General features: G+C 46.2%; 1 protein-coding gene across 3 annotated transcripts in view; it reads right to left on the bottom strand.

Moving 5' to 3' along the window:
• Positions 1–5,919: 5,919 nt before the first annotated feature.
• Positions 5,920–15,062, bottom strand: part of SMARCC1 (SWI/SNF related, matrix associated, actin dependent regulator of chromatin subfamily c member 1) — a 173,113-nt gene continuing 163,970 nt past the window's right edge. For all 3 annotated transcript variants that reach the window (XM_023547771.2, XM_023547772.2, XM_003409685.4), the window contains exons 27-28: positions 9,696–9,866; positions 5,920–8,298 (exon numbers count right to left, since the gene is read on the bottom strand). In XM_023547771.2, coding sequence (XP_023403539.1) covers positions 8,207–8,298; positions 9,696–9,866 — 263 coding nt within the window. In that variant the 3' untranslated portion in view covers positions 5,920–8,206. The remainder of the gene's footprint in view (positions 8,299–9,695; positions 9,867–15,062) is intronic.

The raw sequence follows: 15,062 nt of genomic DNA, 5'->3' as shown, positions 1-15,062 counted from the left end.
AGGTCGCCAGATCGAGGTGGGGCGGGCCCTGGCAGCGTCAGGGGAGGGGGCGAAGCTGACGGCCTAGGCTCTAATCCGATCAGATGTAATCCGTGTGCAGCCCAAACCACTAGCCCAGTCCGCGCAGAGCCTGACCCGCTCGGGGACGGGGGCAAGACCCTCTCCGGGGCTGCAACTGTCCCGCCCCCGATCTCGCCTCCTCGGTGCAGCCTGGGGAGCAGCCTTTAACTCTCGTCCCTCCCTCTCTTCTTGCCTTCCATGGAATCCAAACCAAAACCAACTGCTGTCGAGCCGATTCAGACTCAGAGCGACCCTATAGGAGAGAGGAACTGCCCCACAGGATTTCCAAGGCTGTAAATACTGTGACTCCGCTATCGCCTCGCAGGTGTTCTGGGCCACCAAAGCACAAGTTCTCGGGTAGACCTAGGTGTTCTAGTTCGCAGCCCAGGGACATGCAGGCACCAGTCAAACGTTATCGTGGTCTGTGCGGCCCTGTCCACCGCTCACAGGGCGACCCAGGACTACTTCCAAAGCCTTACTTATGTGGGGAGGCAGAGCCACGGCCTTGTCACCTGCTTATCCCCAAAACCGACCCGCCGGAGTAGAACTCTTGGCTGGGAACCCTTATAAATGGAGGAAGCCCAGGACAGGCTGAGGAGGATCTCAGTCCCCCTTTCACCTTTTGGAGGCTCCCTGATGTACTACCCAAATAATGACCTTTGGCTTCACAGCCCGCAGAGATTCTGCAACTCTAGTATTTGAGAGACGCTGCCTGTTTCTGCCCCAGGGGACCGTTTTGGTGACCAAGATGGGAGCTCTTACCTTCTGATCTTTCATACATGTCCCCGGAGGGATTGTTATGGTTGACAGCCTGTTTCTTTCACTTGAACTGCTGAGCCTATTTTCTTTGCCGGGCTTTCCCTCCCATCCTGGTCTTTCTAGCAAACGCCTCCTTATGGCTAGGAAAGCTCAATTCTTATCACCTTCCCCTCTATGAAGGAAGCCTTCTCAGCCTGCCCCAGGTGGTTAGCTGCTTATGCCCTGACCTCCTGGCCTGTCTGCAATAATTCCCCACTGCAAGGCACTTAAGTGCATAGCACCAGAGGCTCAGGAAGGTACAAACCTTATAAATGAACAGCCCCCACCTGACCCCAGAACCGTGGGTCTGGAGCCTTTTACAAACGGAGTTGACGTCCTGAGACTTTTCCATGGGTCCATACAGCCTTTGGGGATCGAAACACAACCTCCTCTGAGCGGAGGGTTACTCAGGGCTCTGCACTCACCTGTTGGCCACAGAGGCACCCAAGACACCCCTTTGTCTCCACCTGCTTCCCTTCTCCGTAGCTTGTCACTTTTTTTTTTGCCTGTATGTACAAGTTTATGTCCCTCTGCTTCTCAGTGTCTCCCTGATTTTTGGGTGGTGGTTGTCAGAGGGTCTTGGTGGACATGTCTCCCTCCTTTTCCCCTTCCTGAGGCACGTTTGGGAAGGTGCCTCAGTGATGGATCCCTTTATGTTTAGCGCATGACAACCACTCCAACCTCTTTCACAAGAGCAATCTGGATGGGGGCCTTCTCCCACCTCTTTGTTAAAATTCTCCCTACTCCATTTAAACTTATTTCGCATTTTCTCTTCAACATATTACTCAAATAGTGTTAAATATATTCTTTAAATTCGATTTTTGAGTTAAGGAAAACAAGCATATGGTACAAAATGAAGAAAATGTGAAATGTCTTCTCCCTCAATGTCTGTTCCTCCACCACCTTCTTCCCTTTCATGGAGACAAATTCTGTTACCACTTCAATTTGGGATTTTAAATCAACTGTTTCCACTCAAACAGTTCTATTCTGATCCTTCCTGCAGATCTTATCAGCAGCTTTGGAACTGAGCACAGCACACCTGGGGGTGACACCTCCACAAGACAGATGGGAGTGCATTTAGGCAGGTACGCGTCATGTAGGATTGAGCATCTGATCTAGCCGAGCGACCTTGGGAGAGTCAGTAACCTGCGTTTCACAGTATTTGTGGAAGTGCTTGGTAACCACTGTGTCAAATGCATATAATTTTTTTTTTTTCTTCCTAGGTACAGGGACTGGGGTGGGCTGAAGCGATTAAGATGTATGAATTGGAGAGTGAAAAAAAAAAAGGAACCTGACTTCTATCTAGAGCTTACACCCATGTCTCCACATTCAAGTCTCATGTGTTTGGGCATCAGAGCTGCTTTTTGTGAGGCAGTGGCTCCTGCATGCCTCTGAGGTCCCTACTGAGTTTGGCCACCTGCCTCCAGGGCCAAGGCAGGCACAAGGCCCATTTCTATGGCTACTGCCTGCCTCCCCGCACATGTAAAGCCCCTGGCTTCACCAAGGGGCAGCTGTCCAGGGCGGAGCTGCTCCAATTGCCATGGCTGGGTGCAGTGTGGTCTGGACAGGAAGCAACACAGCTCCCAGCTTTAAGTTCTCAGAATTCCTCAGTATTAACTACTAACACTTTAATGAGTTTTCAGTTTTCCTAATACTCTAATTTGCCTTACTCTTCACAACTATACTATTGAGTCTTATTGGTCCCGTTTTAAACATCTGCAAAGTGATACTAAGAGAATTAACAACTTTGTCCAAGATCATGCTAGTGAAGTGTTAAGGCCAGTACTTGGAACTAAGATCCCGATTCCAAATTCTTTCATTTTAATGCAGAGGCTTTTTATTCCTGCTTTTGAAACTCAGAAAGGGAATCAGGATGCAGACCTAAGGCCCCACTTGGCAGAATGGAAGCCCTACTTCCTCCAAAAACCAAACCCGCTGCTGTTGACTCTATTCTGACTCATAGCAACCCAACAAGACACAGTAAAACTGCCCCATAGGGTTTCCAAGGAGTATCTGGTGGATTCAAACTGCAAAGCTTTTGGTTAGCACCCTGCTTTAACCACTACGCCACTACCTCCTCCACATGCTTCAATGCTCACCCAGACGTTTAAATTAATGCTGCGATCTCCTTAATAGGAAATACTGGAGATGGGTATAGACTCAGGAGCAAGAGTCGGAAAGGGACAGCTAGCATGGCCTCTGTCCTGCCAGGGTGCTGGCAGAGATGCATGGTTCTGGGCTGCAGGGAATGAATCTCCTTGGACCATTCCCAGGAAGGAGGAAAGGGCCATAAGTCAGGGGCTTGAGTTCTCTGTGCTGACCACCACCTCGTTTCTGGGACTCTGGATTCTCAATTGAGCAAGTGCTGTCAGCTCAGCAAAGGACATCATAATCTAGAGGTGGTCATCTTGTCCAGGCAGTTTGAGTGTGCCACCAGATTGGAAAGGCCTCTGGAATGTCATTACCCCAAGGCCAAGTCAGTTGGGAGGAAGCCACATAGCATCAGACAACCCAAGATTTGTAGCAGCTAGGCTTGTCTGCAGAAGAGATTTGCCTCAGCAGGTGGCCTCTCTAAATGCTTCTCGGGGACCCTGTAGCTAACATCCTTCAAAGGAAGAGACAGCAGAATAAGCTTACCAGAGCAAGGAATGCCACAGGCATTCAGTCAGTCATGGGGGACCCATCACTGTCCGGGTTAAACCGGGCACAGAAATCAGCCTATACAAAGGGGTAATACTGTGCAAGAGACTGCTCCTTCCTAGTCCCTTCCTGGACCCTCATAAGCCCTTAGATGGTGATTTGTCACAGAGCACCAGGAGACATTTTCTTTTCTCAGTGGTCCGAAGGTGATGGTCACCATACTTTATTAAGGCATGGCTGTTTTGCTAAGGCATGCAAAAGCTGTATCCTAAGGGTGGGTGGCAGGGTCTCCCCTGAAGGGTGAGGTCACTACTAAAATCAGTCATCTAGTAGCTCTCAGCATGGGGTTGGAAGGGCCTGGAAAGGTCTCTGGAGCAGTGGGGAATAAAGATGGTTTCAGTTCTGCAAGGCAAGAGCAGAGAGGCACCAAACTTCACTCTCCTCTCTTGGGACAGGGCTGGGGGACCTAGAGGGAACTAGCTATAGTTTGTTTTGAAACCTCTGTATAGGTTGAAATTTATAGAACTTTCATCTCTTCCTATAGTCACCCTTTGTGTATGGCACTGTTGTCTCAGCTCTGTCACCAAAGAGTTCAGAAGCAAAGGTGGTAGGCACTGGTGATATGCCTGAAAACAAGCTGCAGCACAAGGTGATTGCAAGGAGATTCAATACTCAGGGCTAGCCTCAAAGGTACAAGGAGCCCTGGTCATGCAGTGTTTAAATGGTTGGCTGCTAACTGAAAGGCTGGCGTGGTTCAAACCCACCAGCCAGGATTACAGCCTAGGAAGCCCTATGGGGCAGTTCTACTCTGTCCTATAGTGTCGCTGTGAGTAGGAATTCCTCTAAGGTACTGGGATTGAAGGAGGGCAGCATTTCCTTCAGTGATACACCTTTCCATCCCATTCTGAAAGACGACTTCCTTAAATGGGGAATAATCCATTAACAGAGAATTAAGGTGCTTTTACACTGTTGCCAAGAGGAAGTCCCCTTTTGACACAAGCAGCTAAAAAGGGCTATGTTCTTCCAAATTATAAAGCAGGGGCTTTAAAACGATCAGTCACAGGCAGAGAGGTTTTCAGAAAGACAACCTCTCAAGCATATTGTGTCCAGAAGATATTCTGGGTTATTCGGATGGAAGTTTTCCTGGAAAACCCTCTAGTTATCATACCCAACAGGACAGATATCACAGAAGACCATCCGATTCAGACTATACACCTTATCCCCCCTCAAGGTTGTCCCCAGAAAACTCTTGATTACATTGTTTTTAACAATCCTTAACACTATCTAAAATATTTATTAACTATTCATGGTCTAGACCCCACCCTCCACCCCACTAGAATGTAAGTGCCCTAGGGACCCTGCTTACCTTATTCAGAAAGATGACTTCACTGTATGCAAGGTTCAATGCCTGGCACACAGCAAGCCCTCAAATGCTTATTGAACAAATGGTCTCAAAGAATGAGTTACAAGGCGCTGCAGAGATCTTGCACTAAGACTGCTTACCAAATAACTTTCTCAGTCTGTACTTCTCAAATGGTAGGGATCAGTATCCCCTGGGAACTTGCTTCAAAGGCAAATTCTCAGTACTCACTCCAGACCTATTCTGAATCAGAAGCTATGAGGGTAGAGCCCAGCAGCTCGTTTGTTAACAAGCCTGCAGTGATCGTGGTCCATACTGAAGTTTGAAAACTACTGTTCTTAATCCCATATGGTGGAATTACCCAACAGGAAGAACCTGGGAACCTCAAAAAATAATTTCTCACTCAAATTTATCAACCAGCCTTTACTTAGCTTCCATCAAGGATTAACCCTCCTCCTCACCTTTAGAAAAGGAGAGGAATCCTGTGAGACCAGCTAGCTCTAGCTCGCTTTACTACAGGAAGGAAGGAGCTGCAACAGGTCAGAAGGCAAAGCTCAACCTGGAACACTTCTGTGAGGAGCTGGGTGGGCATTTTATCTCACTACAGATACTAGAACAGCTTCTTTTGCCTCACTGGGTTCACAAGCATCTTGATGGCAATGGCTTCTGTTTCCTGCACAGGGTTTACACTGGTAGCTGCTCAAGCACTCTCTCTGGAATATGTCATGGTTTATGGGATCTTCTGTCCTCCAACTTGGGCTGTCTGCAATGAATCCTGACAAGCATTCTCCAGCTTACCAAGTGAACCTATTCCTCCCTTGGAGGAACAGGAATATTACCCACCCTTCCTGAAAGACTTCCACTCATCCTTCTTCACGATGCCCACAGAAACAAACAGTGGGTAAGGCACATTCCCAACCCTATTTTCCTTAAGCATCACAAAGGAAGTCCTGGGTCAGTAAATTTTAACTGATGACCAAACCCAGGTGGGGCTGAATATGTAGGTTCTTCATAGGACACATGAAGAAACTGGTATATGAATGCAGAGAATGGGAACAGAATTCAGAAATGGTGTTCCATTTATTCACTGAAAAAGGAGATCAGCCTTCTTGATCCATTTCTTTCATGTCCCAAAATCCTTTCCCCTCATTCTTCTAAAATAACAACACACTGGGAACACACATTCGTACAAAAACCACATGTAATTCCCCCCTCCTCACAAAATTGGGTGGCTCTATTTTAGGAATGAAACTAGATCATAGACATGGGAAAAAAAAAAAAGTCACCACTTATACCAAAACATAACAGTGTTAAGAATTCAGATATTCTGTAGATTACCAACATGTAAAAATATTTCCACCTGGATCTTTTAAATTTGAAATGATCACATTAAAACCTGAGGTTACAAGGGACCACACTATGAACCAGAATTCCATTTTCCTTCTAGGACCCCAGGGGAAAAGGTAAGTATTTGGAATGAGTTTCCTTTGGGCAAGACTGGCAGGAAGTAGGGAAACCCCTGGCCATTCTCAAAAGGCACTGGGGTCTCTCTGGAGGCAAATGTATTGGAACTAAACTCCAGTAGGAACCAGCTCATGTCCACTCCAAGAGTCCAGAACAAACACATAAAAGGAACAAGGTCTCCTCGGTTCCAGTACTCTGATGGTGACCAGGACTACCTGGTTAGAGGTAACACCTGAGGGTTTGAAAGGCAAATCTCAATTGTGGTTTTGCTTTTTTTTTTTTGCTTTCTGATATTAAGGAAAAAAGTTCTAAGGTGTTTTAGAAACACCTCCCTACACCCTCTTACATGTAAAGCTTTATAGAATATATAGAAAAAGTTATCCAAAAGATGTTCCATATTGCATTCTAAATAATGAAATCGCCACTTGAGATGTGAAGTGAATATGCCAGGTGCTTTGGAAACCCAGCTCTACCAAAAACACCCTTTCCCCACCCATGGGAGAAGAGGAGGAGAGAAGAAGGAAGGACGAGAGGAGAATACCAAGAACTCTCAAGTCACTCAGCGACAGGGCTAGAAATGGGCTCAATTTAAGGCAGTTTGCGGCTCTTCCTCTGGAATGGCATTCCTTCCCAGCCTGAGCGCCCCAAATCTCCAAGCATGATGCTCTGACTGCCAGGTGAGCTCCTTGGTTCCCCCAGCATCTCCCTGACAACCCTCTGATAGATGGAATGTGAGAGCTCAGTAAGGGAAAGGACAAGGTATGAGAGGCCGTTGGTCCTGCCCCACTTCTCCAATCCCATCCCAAACCTAAAGTACCGCTTCACTCACCCTGGCTACTGCAAGAGGTAGTTTGGGGACTTGCACCCCCAGCCATCCTATCCTAACCAAGTTCCATAAGCTAAAATGGTTAGCACTATCTACTTTTTTTTTTTTTTTTAAAAGAGGGAGAAAACAGAATGCATACCAAGCAGTGAATAACAGGCTAGATTCACTGGGTATCCATTTGACCCAGACCCCTAAACCTTTCATAGCAAGGCTAAGGGACTAAGGCGTACCTTTCCCCAAGCTCCAACCCTCAAAATTCACACTGCCCTCAGAAAAACAAAAGACCCATCCCCAGCCTGACAAATCATCTGCATAGAAAACCAGACCCAGCAGGCCTGGGGAAAGAGTGGGTTTTTTCTAACGTTTGTGCTCTCCCCCGCCACTTACTTGTTAAAGTAATATGTTCTGCCAGCAGGGTGGAGATCCTCACCAGGGAATAGAATCAGTGGGGTCCCTCTTCCCCATCTCTTAATAATTTTGGTGCAGGAGACTTCACCATCAGCACCGTTCTTAGCTCAGATAAGCAAAAATAAGGTCACTTATAATGCCTTAAAATTTGTCCTCTGTGGCTATCCCCTGCCCATCACCATTTTTTTGGTTCCTATTAACTTAGAATGCTCTCTTTTAAAATAGTAACAGGAAAAAAAAAAAAAAAGATAATGATTATAAAAAGCATTATCAACAGAAGCAAAAGACAAAGGAAAAAACTGCAGAAGAGCAAAAATCATAGATATAGCGTACTAATGTTGACAGGACCTATAGATAAAACTGGCAACCTACCCCCCACACCAGGACAGAGGAGACACCGGTTACTTTTAGGATGACTAGGGCACACTGTCACCACAGGCTTCTCCTTGAGAGCTGGCTGAGGGCCTGATACAAGAGGTGTCGGGGCACAGAAGGGGCTCAGGGAGAAGGGATGAGGAGACACGGGACACGTGCTTGGGGCTGCGAGAAGAAAAATCCTGAAGAAACCCGTGGGAGCTGAGGAGCACAAGTCTTGTCATCCCCACTCCAGCTGGTGGCGCTGGGCATGGACATTCCCTTCATCTTCCAGGCTAGGGAGCAGCTGAGGCTGGTGGGCCGGGAGCAGGAGGTGGAGGAACCCCATCTGTGGGTGGTGGCGGCGGCGGCTGCTGTGGTGGAGGATCTGCAAACATATTCAAGACGAACTGGTCATTGCTGGAAATAAAGGGGGCTAAGGAAAGAGCCCATTCTGAGACAGCTGACAGAGGAGATGATTTCCTTTGTGGCAGGTACTCTGCGAGGCATCTTGCTGCTGTGGTCTGTGTGGGGCAGGTCCAAATCTCCGGGCCACTGCTCATGGTACGTGACCTAGCCCTAGTGGTTGCGGGAGTAGGAGGTGTCTGAGTCTGTCTCACCACCTTCAAGACCCACCCCTTCCAGGAATCACGCCACACTTTTTCAGAACTTATTGGATTTTATTGTATTTTAACAGTTCTGTTAATTTTATCTCTTCAGTTAAATAAAAGGTCCTGCCTAGGCAAGTTTTATGTCTTCTTATTTTTCTTTCTCCCACAGTGCCTAGTCTAGCTGACCACAAAACAGATTATCAATAACTTCTTGCTGACTGTTTCCACCAGGGCCAGAGAGCTTCACCTGAGGCAGCTGCCGACAAGTTGAACATTCTAGAAGGCCCCAGGACTCCTAAACTGTAGTCCTTGGATTTCTGGCCAAAACTAGGTCAGGTCCTGAAGGGAACAATTAGTCTGAGTGTCTTGGGCTCTTTACTATTTCAACTTTAGCTGCTTTAGCATACAAAGGAACCCCAGAGATTATTTAAGGCAGAGTTTTTAAAATGTCTCTTTTGCCAGAAATGAAAGCATATGAAACAAATAATTTAAGTGTGGCCTTGCTCACTGGTCAATCCACCCAACCCCATACCCAGGAGGTTTCTACCAAACTGCTAAGGCTCTTCGAAGCATTTCGCAGTCCACTGATCTCATCTCTCTCATATGTCACCTTACAGTGGAGGAAACTGAGGCCTGAAAAGAGAACACAACTCACCCATGGCGGCTTGCCTACTACTGGAGAGCCATGGCTATACGAAACTTATTTGTTATCCCAGCCCTTAACCAGTTCCTATTCTTGTCTTTACGTTCACTACTTTTGAACTCTGTATCCACAAAAGGCTCCTGTAGGGAAAATAACCAGTATGTCTACCAAGATTGAAACTGGACAGGCTACAGAGCAACGAGGGAGAAATGTCTTTTCGACTTCTCCACATACCTCGGGTGCTCAGGAGAGTGCATGCTATGAAGGCTGTGGTACACAAGCCTGACTGAAGTACTGAGCCTTCTCCACCTGTGTACCTGCTCATCAGGAATGCTAAAGAGCACTGACCAAAAACCAGTCTTCGGAAACCCACTGTCATTGGCTGCACTGTCCACAGATCTCCCAAACCACGGAAAGTTAGCAGGCTGGGTTAGATGCAAAGTCAGGTAGAGAAAAAAAAGACTTCTTCCCTTGTCTAAAGCCCTTCCCTGATGGATCTGAGGTAATATGTTGCCCTACTGTGCTACTTACACATGCCATTAGGTGCTGTGAGGGGCACCCGTGGTCCTAAGATGCTTCCTGGCATTGGAGGCATACCAGGAGGTGTAGGGCCACTTCCAGAGGGGTGGATGTTGGCTGCAATGGTGGAAATCATGCGGCCTGACATGGGCTGCCCAGGCATCATGGAACCTGGTATCTGACCTGTGGAGAAAGATTTAAAGTACTATGACAAGCATACTAGGAAAGGGATTAACTGAATGCCCAAGACGGCTAAATACAAACCAACATGCCTAAGCCTACAAAGGATCTGAAATGTCAATAGAACAATAATCTGTAGTAAACTGTATGTCCAACCTCTTTTGAGGGAGTGAATGGGGACAGGCCTGTGGAATGACTGACTACCGTAAACCCTGGCATAAACGGGTAGCTGTTAAGAAGCAATTACAGAGAAAGCCTCTCCAACAGGAAGCATTTACTCTGGTTCCTCTGGGTGAGCAGTGGATGGTACATGTCCTCTTGGGGACAGGAAATGCAGACCCAGGCCAGAGGGGACGGAAGGAGGACTTTAACAGCAAGTTGGTCCACAGTACAAGGACTACAACTCCCCTGGTCAAGAGCTGAGCTTCACACACTGGCTTAGTCTTGAAGGGTATCGATCAAGACTGTGAAATCACCCTTAAAAAGGGATTCTAATATGAATCCCCAAGACGTGTTCACAAAAAAATCTCGTTCATCTAACCCCACCGTGAAGCGCTGGCCCCAGGGAACCACAGGATGGAAGAAGGTAAGAGTAGAAAAAGAAGACAGACAACACGGTCGTCTCCTCCCATCATTTGATATTAATGATAGGAGACCCTAGGGAAAAGAACAGGAAGATACCTTCTTCTGTGTTCAGTTTCATACTGAGCCTTTAGAGCAGGGTTCACTAAATCTTTTCTGCAAAGAGCCAGAGAGTAAATATTTTAGACTCTGTGGGTCATGTGGTCTCTGTTGCAACTATTCAACTTTGCTGCTGTAGCATGAAAGCAGTCAGAGACAAAACAACAAATGGGCATGGCTGTGTTCCAATAAATCTTTATTTATAGATACGGAAATGTGAATTTCACAAAATTTTCACATAACATAAAAAATAATTCTTTTGACACCCCCCCCCCAACCATTTAAATATGTAGAGAACATTCTTAGCTTGGGGGCCGGAGGCCACATCATTTGGCCTGTGGACTGGAGTTTGCCAGACTACAGCTTTAGATATGATGGTGGATATTTAATTAGGTCTTAAACCTAGTGGTTTGGCTGCTGGGCTTGGTTCTAAACTAAGAATAGTTTAAAGGGTACAAAGCAAAGAAGAAGCTCTTTCATAAAAGGGCAATTATATACTCTACAGAATAAAGAGAGAGAATCTATGTGGTTTCTTTTTTAATCTAGGGACTTAAGTAAGGTCAACTGTATGACACTGAAGACATGTTTCTAGACTCAGTCCCAAGACAGCTGGAATTAAGAGTGCTTGAAGTCCAATCCTGGAGAATTTGGGAGACGAGATCACCTGAGAGCTAACTGGCAATTAAAATACATAGAACAGTATTGAAGATAACTAAAGACTTCTTCCTGTCGCTGTTTAGAAAAAGGCCTATCTTAAGAAAGACACACAAAGCTTCAAACCTCAAACCATTTATCTCCAATGTCTGCTGTTGGACACAGGACTCAGAGGAGCCCTGAGCTGTAGGGGTGTCAATGTAAAGAACTCACTTAGGAACAAGAGTCGAGGGTAGCGCACAGCTGGTGGTCCACTGTCTTTAGGGAACTATTTTAGAAAACATACTATGTCAACATATGCACCAGAATAAACAGGGGAGCAAGTCTGGAGCCCACTGGCCCACTTTTCCATACTCTATAGTGTAACCATGCAAGTGCCCAGCAGAAGGGCCCCAGAGGCCCACCTCCTAGAGAACAGCTTGGTCAAATCACTTCAGAGAAAACAAGAGCAGGTGCTAGACCCACTCCTGGGTAGACACTACCACCACTCTTGGACCAACTGGCCACCATTAGTAAAAGCTGTTGCTTGCCTGTGCCATGCTGCTAGGACAGATACAGACAATGCTGAAGAGTACCAGTGTAGAGCTGACACAAAAACAAAATGGACACGAAGTACACTCCAAGTCACACAAAGGATGCGTACATATAAAGGGATGGCAGGGAAAACCATGGAAGAAGCAAGCTGAAGAAACTGCTACCGTCTAGTCAATCAAGAAAAACCTTGTGAACGATTTGGGATTTTGGATGATGTCTAAATAAAGTGAAAGGAGGGGAATTAGGGATAGGACAACAGCAGACTATTCTAAGCACAGGCCTAGCCTGAGTTAAACAATCAGAAAATTGTGTGGATGTCATGCTTGTTATTCCTGAGAATTACCACTTACTGAGCACTTACTGGCCAGGTGCTTTGTAAGTACCATCTTCATACTTGCACTACCTCTCTGAGGTACCTACATAAAGTAATTACCATCTGTATTTCACTGCAGAACAAAGGGCTTAAAGTTAAAACAAAAAACAAAAAGATAAACAAGCAAGCAAACAAACAAAAGGGCCCAAGTTACAGAGCCAGTGAGTCCATGCTGGGTCTGTCTGATATAACTCAAAGCAAAGGAGACTGGACTGTAGTCTCTGGGTGGTGCAAATGGAAGCATCTGACTATTAACTGAAAGGGTGGTGATGCACACGTGGGGCTGCCATGAGTCGGAATCAACAACTCAAAGGTAACTGGTAAAGAGGGCTGAATTAGCTTGGCGAGATGGTGATGGTGGTACAGGTACGGTGGTAAGGCTACGGGGGACTTGGTGAAATGCTCTGGAGAAAAAGAGGAGCTTGGACCTTATTTGTTGAATGATGGAAAGCTCTAGGAAGGGATGCAGAGAAGTCAGAGCCTAGCGCAGAGAAAAAGAGCTTCTGCAGACAAGCAGTGAGGAGGATGAGGAGACCCGGCAGGAGCTGGGAAACTGAGGACAGCATTGAGACGCTGAGACAGAGAAAGCATTCAGGCTCGGTACCTGACTGGGACTGTGAGGTGAAGAGCAGAGGTGAAGTGAAGAAGAGGGGAGGACTACTTTTGCTTCAGCAACAGGAGATGCAGAACTGGCTGCCATTGTAATGAAAGCACCGAGAGGTGGGGTGAAGGGAGGACAGAGCTCTCAACATTTCAAACGTTAAGAGGGCCGGGGCACACAAAGAGGCTTACTATTCTAAAAACGAGGGCCATTCCTCTGCCAAACTGTCTCGGAGGCATCCTGGTTTTTTAAGAGGTACTCCCCCAGCTCCCTTTTGGAGGGCCCCTTTGTCACTCCCTTCCTACCTCTAGATCACCTGCTAGGCTATTACTAAAAACAAGACAGTGTTTCTCTCTAAGTCTCTACCAATGGTTCTCTAATGGTATTCCAGGAGCTGTGACAGGAGATTTTTGTGTTGTTGGAGGGAGGAGCATTCCTTTTAAGCCTAGCCCTAATGAACTCTAATCTGGAGACCAAAGAACACTACTAAGGGACTCATCGTCATAAAGGCCATGTGCTAGAACCGGTAATGCAGCCCAGGCCTACCAGTAACTACAGGCTGCCTCCACCGATTTTAACCTGGACAGAGGCCTTGAGCAAGTAAGAACATTTTGCCAGTCCTCTGCAGGTCGGTCTCTCTAGAAAACTCAATAATGGAGAAGTAAAGCATGCCTTTACAAAGACGGATGAAGTAAACAGGCCAGGACCAGGACTGGGAAAGGGCGAAAGCAATAAGAAACAGCACACCAGTAGCTGATCAAATGCACAGGTGATGTTAACACACGACTGTTCAGTCCCAATAATTTCTCATTTTCACAGGTGTGAGAAGAGGGTATTACATCCTGGTATCTCAATCAGCGCCTGGGTTGCCAAGCCTTTGGGTGATCAGTGGACCCAGTGGCGATCCCAGTCTGCTGCTACTTGGTATATCCCTAAGGGGCAAAGTACAGATGAATCAGTCTGGAAACCAAGCAGCAGCAATCTCACTTCGCTTCACCTCGATCTAGATGAATGTTCTCGGAAAGTCATTTAAGATGCCCTGAGCCTGCTTCTTAACAATAGAGTGAAGCTAAATATCTGCCCGCCTTTACACAGGGCTCTGTGTGGATCAGGGGAACCGTTTATTTGTTACAGTTCTTTACAAGTTACAAGGCGCTTCACATATATTATGCTGCTGGCTCTTCTAATACCCCTGTAAGAGGCAAAGCAAATATTCTCATTTTATAGAGAGTAAACAGAAGCTCAGAAAAGCTAAGAGACTACTTTATGGTCGTACAGTTAGTAAGGGGAATCAGAAATTAAACCAAGCCTTCTGACTATAAATCTAGTTCTCTTTCCACAACACCACTCTGTGCTCAAATGGAACAGTTCATGTGAAAGGACTTAATATAACAGTCAGCATGATGAAAACTCAGGCACACTCTTCTATTCCAGGTCCCATTTTTTTTTCATTATATTAGCTGTGAGACTACTCTGCATCCTGAAATATTAATTTTTTTAACAATTACTAATTTTAGCACCTTGTAGTAGACTAAACAGTGGTCCCCAAAAGGAGAGGTAGTCTAAGTCCTGATCCCTGGAGCCTGTGAACATGGCCATATTTGACAAGAGAGTCTTTGTAGGTATAATTAAGTTAGGGCTCTTGAGCTGAGAAGATGATCCTGGACTACATGGGTGAGTCCTAAATCCGACAACAAGTGTCCTTCTAAGGGACAGAAGGAGAAGTCACAGAAAGGAGACAGTAATGTGAAGATGAAACAAAAAGAGATGTGGCCACAAGCCAAGGAATACCACCAGCCACCAGCAGGACCTGGAAGAAGCAAGGAACAGATCCTTCCCTAGAGCCCTGAGAGGGATATCAGACTCCCTGGCTTCCAAAATTGTAAGAGAATAAATTCCTGTTGTTTTAAGCTCCAAGTTTGGGGTAATTTGTTATCGCACCCTCAGGAAATTGATACATACCTACTATATTCTAGACACTTAAAAGTTTTACAAATGGTTAAAGCATTCAATCCCCATAACAACACTATGAATCAGGCACTGTTGTTATCTATGAGGAGGAAAGGGAAGTACACAAAGATTGAGTAACTCAGCCAAGGTCAAAAAGCATGTAAATCCAAAACTGACCTAGGTATTCCCGTTTCAAAGATGATGCCTTTAACCACTGTACACCCCTTCGTATCAACGTCTGGTCTGGAGAGAAGTCCAGCCCTTTTCCAGGTGAGGCTTGAGACTAAGTGATGAAACCTTGCTCCCACCAAACTAATGACTATTCACTCCACTCCTAGCTCTGAAGAGAAACAATTCTAACCAGCTGAGAATGTACGTTTCAGCAGAGAAATGAGACATTCCAGAA

The sequence above is a fragment of the Loxodonta africana genome, chromosome 22, assembly GCF_030014295.1.
Source record: "Loxodonta africana isolate mLoxAfr1 chromosome 22, mLoxAfr1.hap2, whole genome shotgun sequence".
In the NCBI taxonomy this organism is placed as follows: domain Eukaryota; kingdom Metazoa; phylum Chordata; class Mammalia; order Proboscidea; family Elephantidae; genus Loxodonta; species Loxodonta africana.
This window is presented reverse-complemented; position numbering and strand designations above follow the sequence as displayed.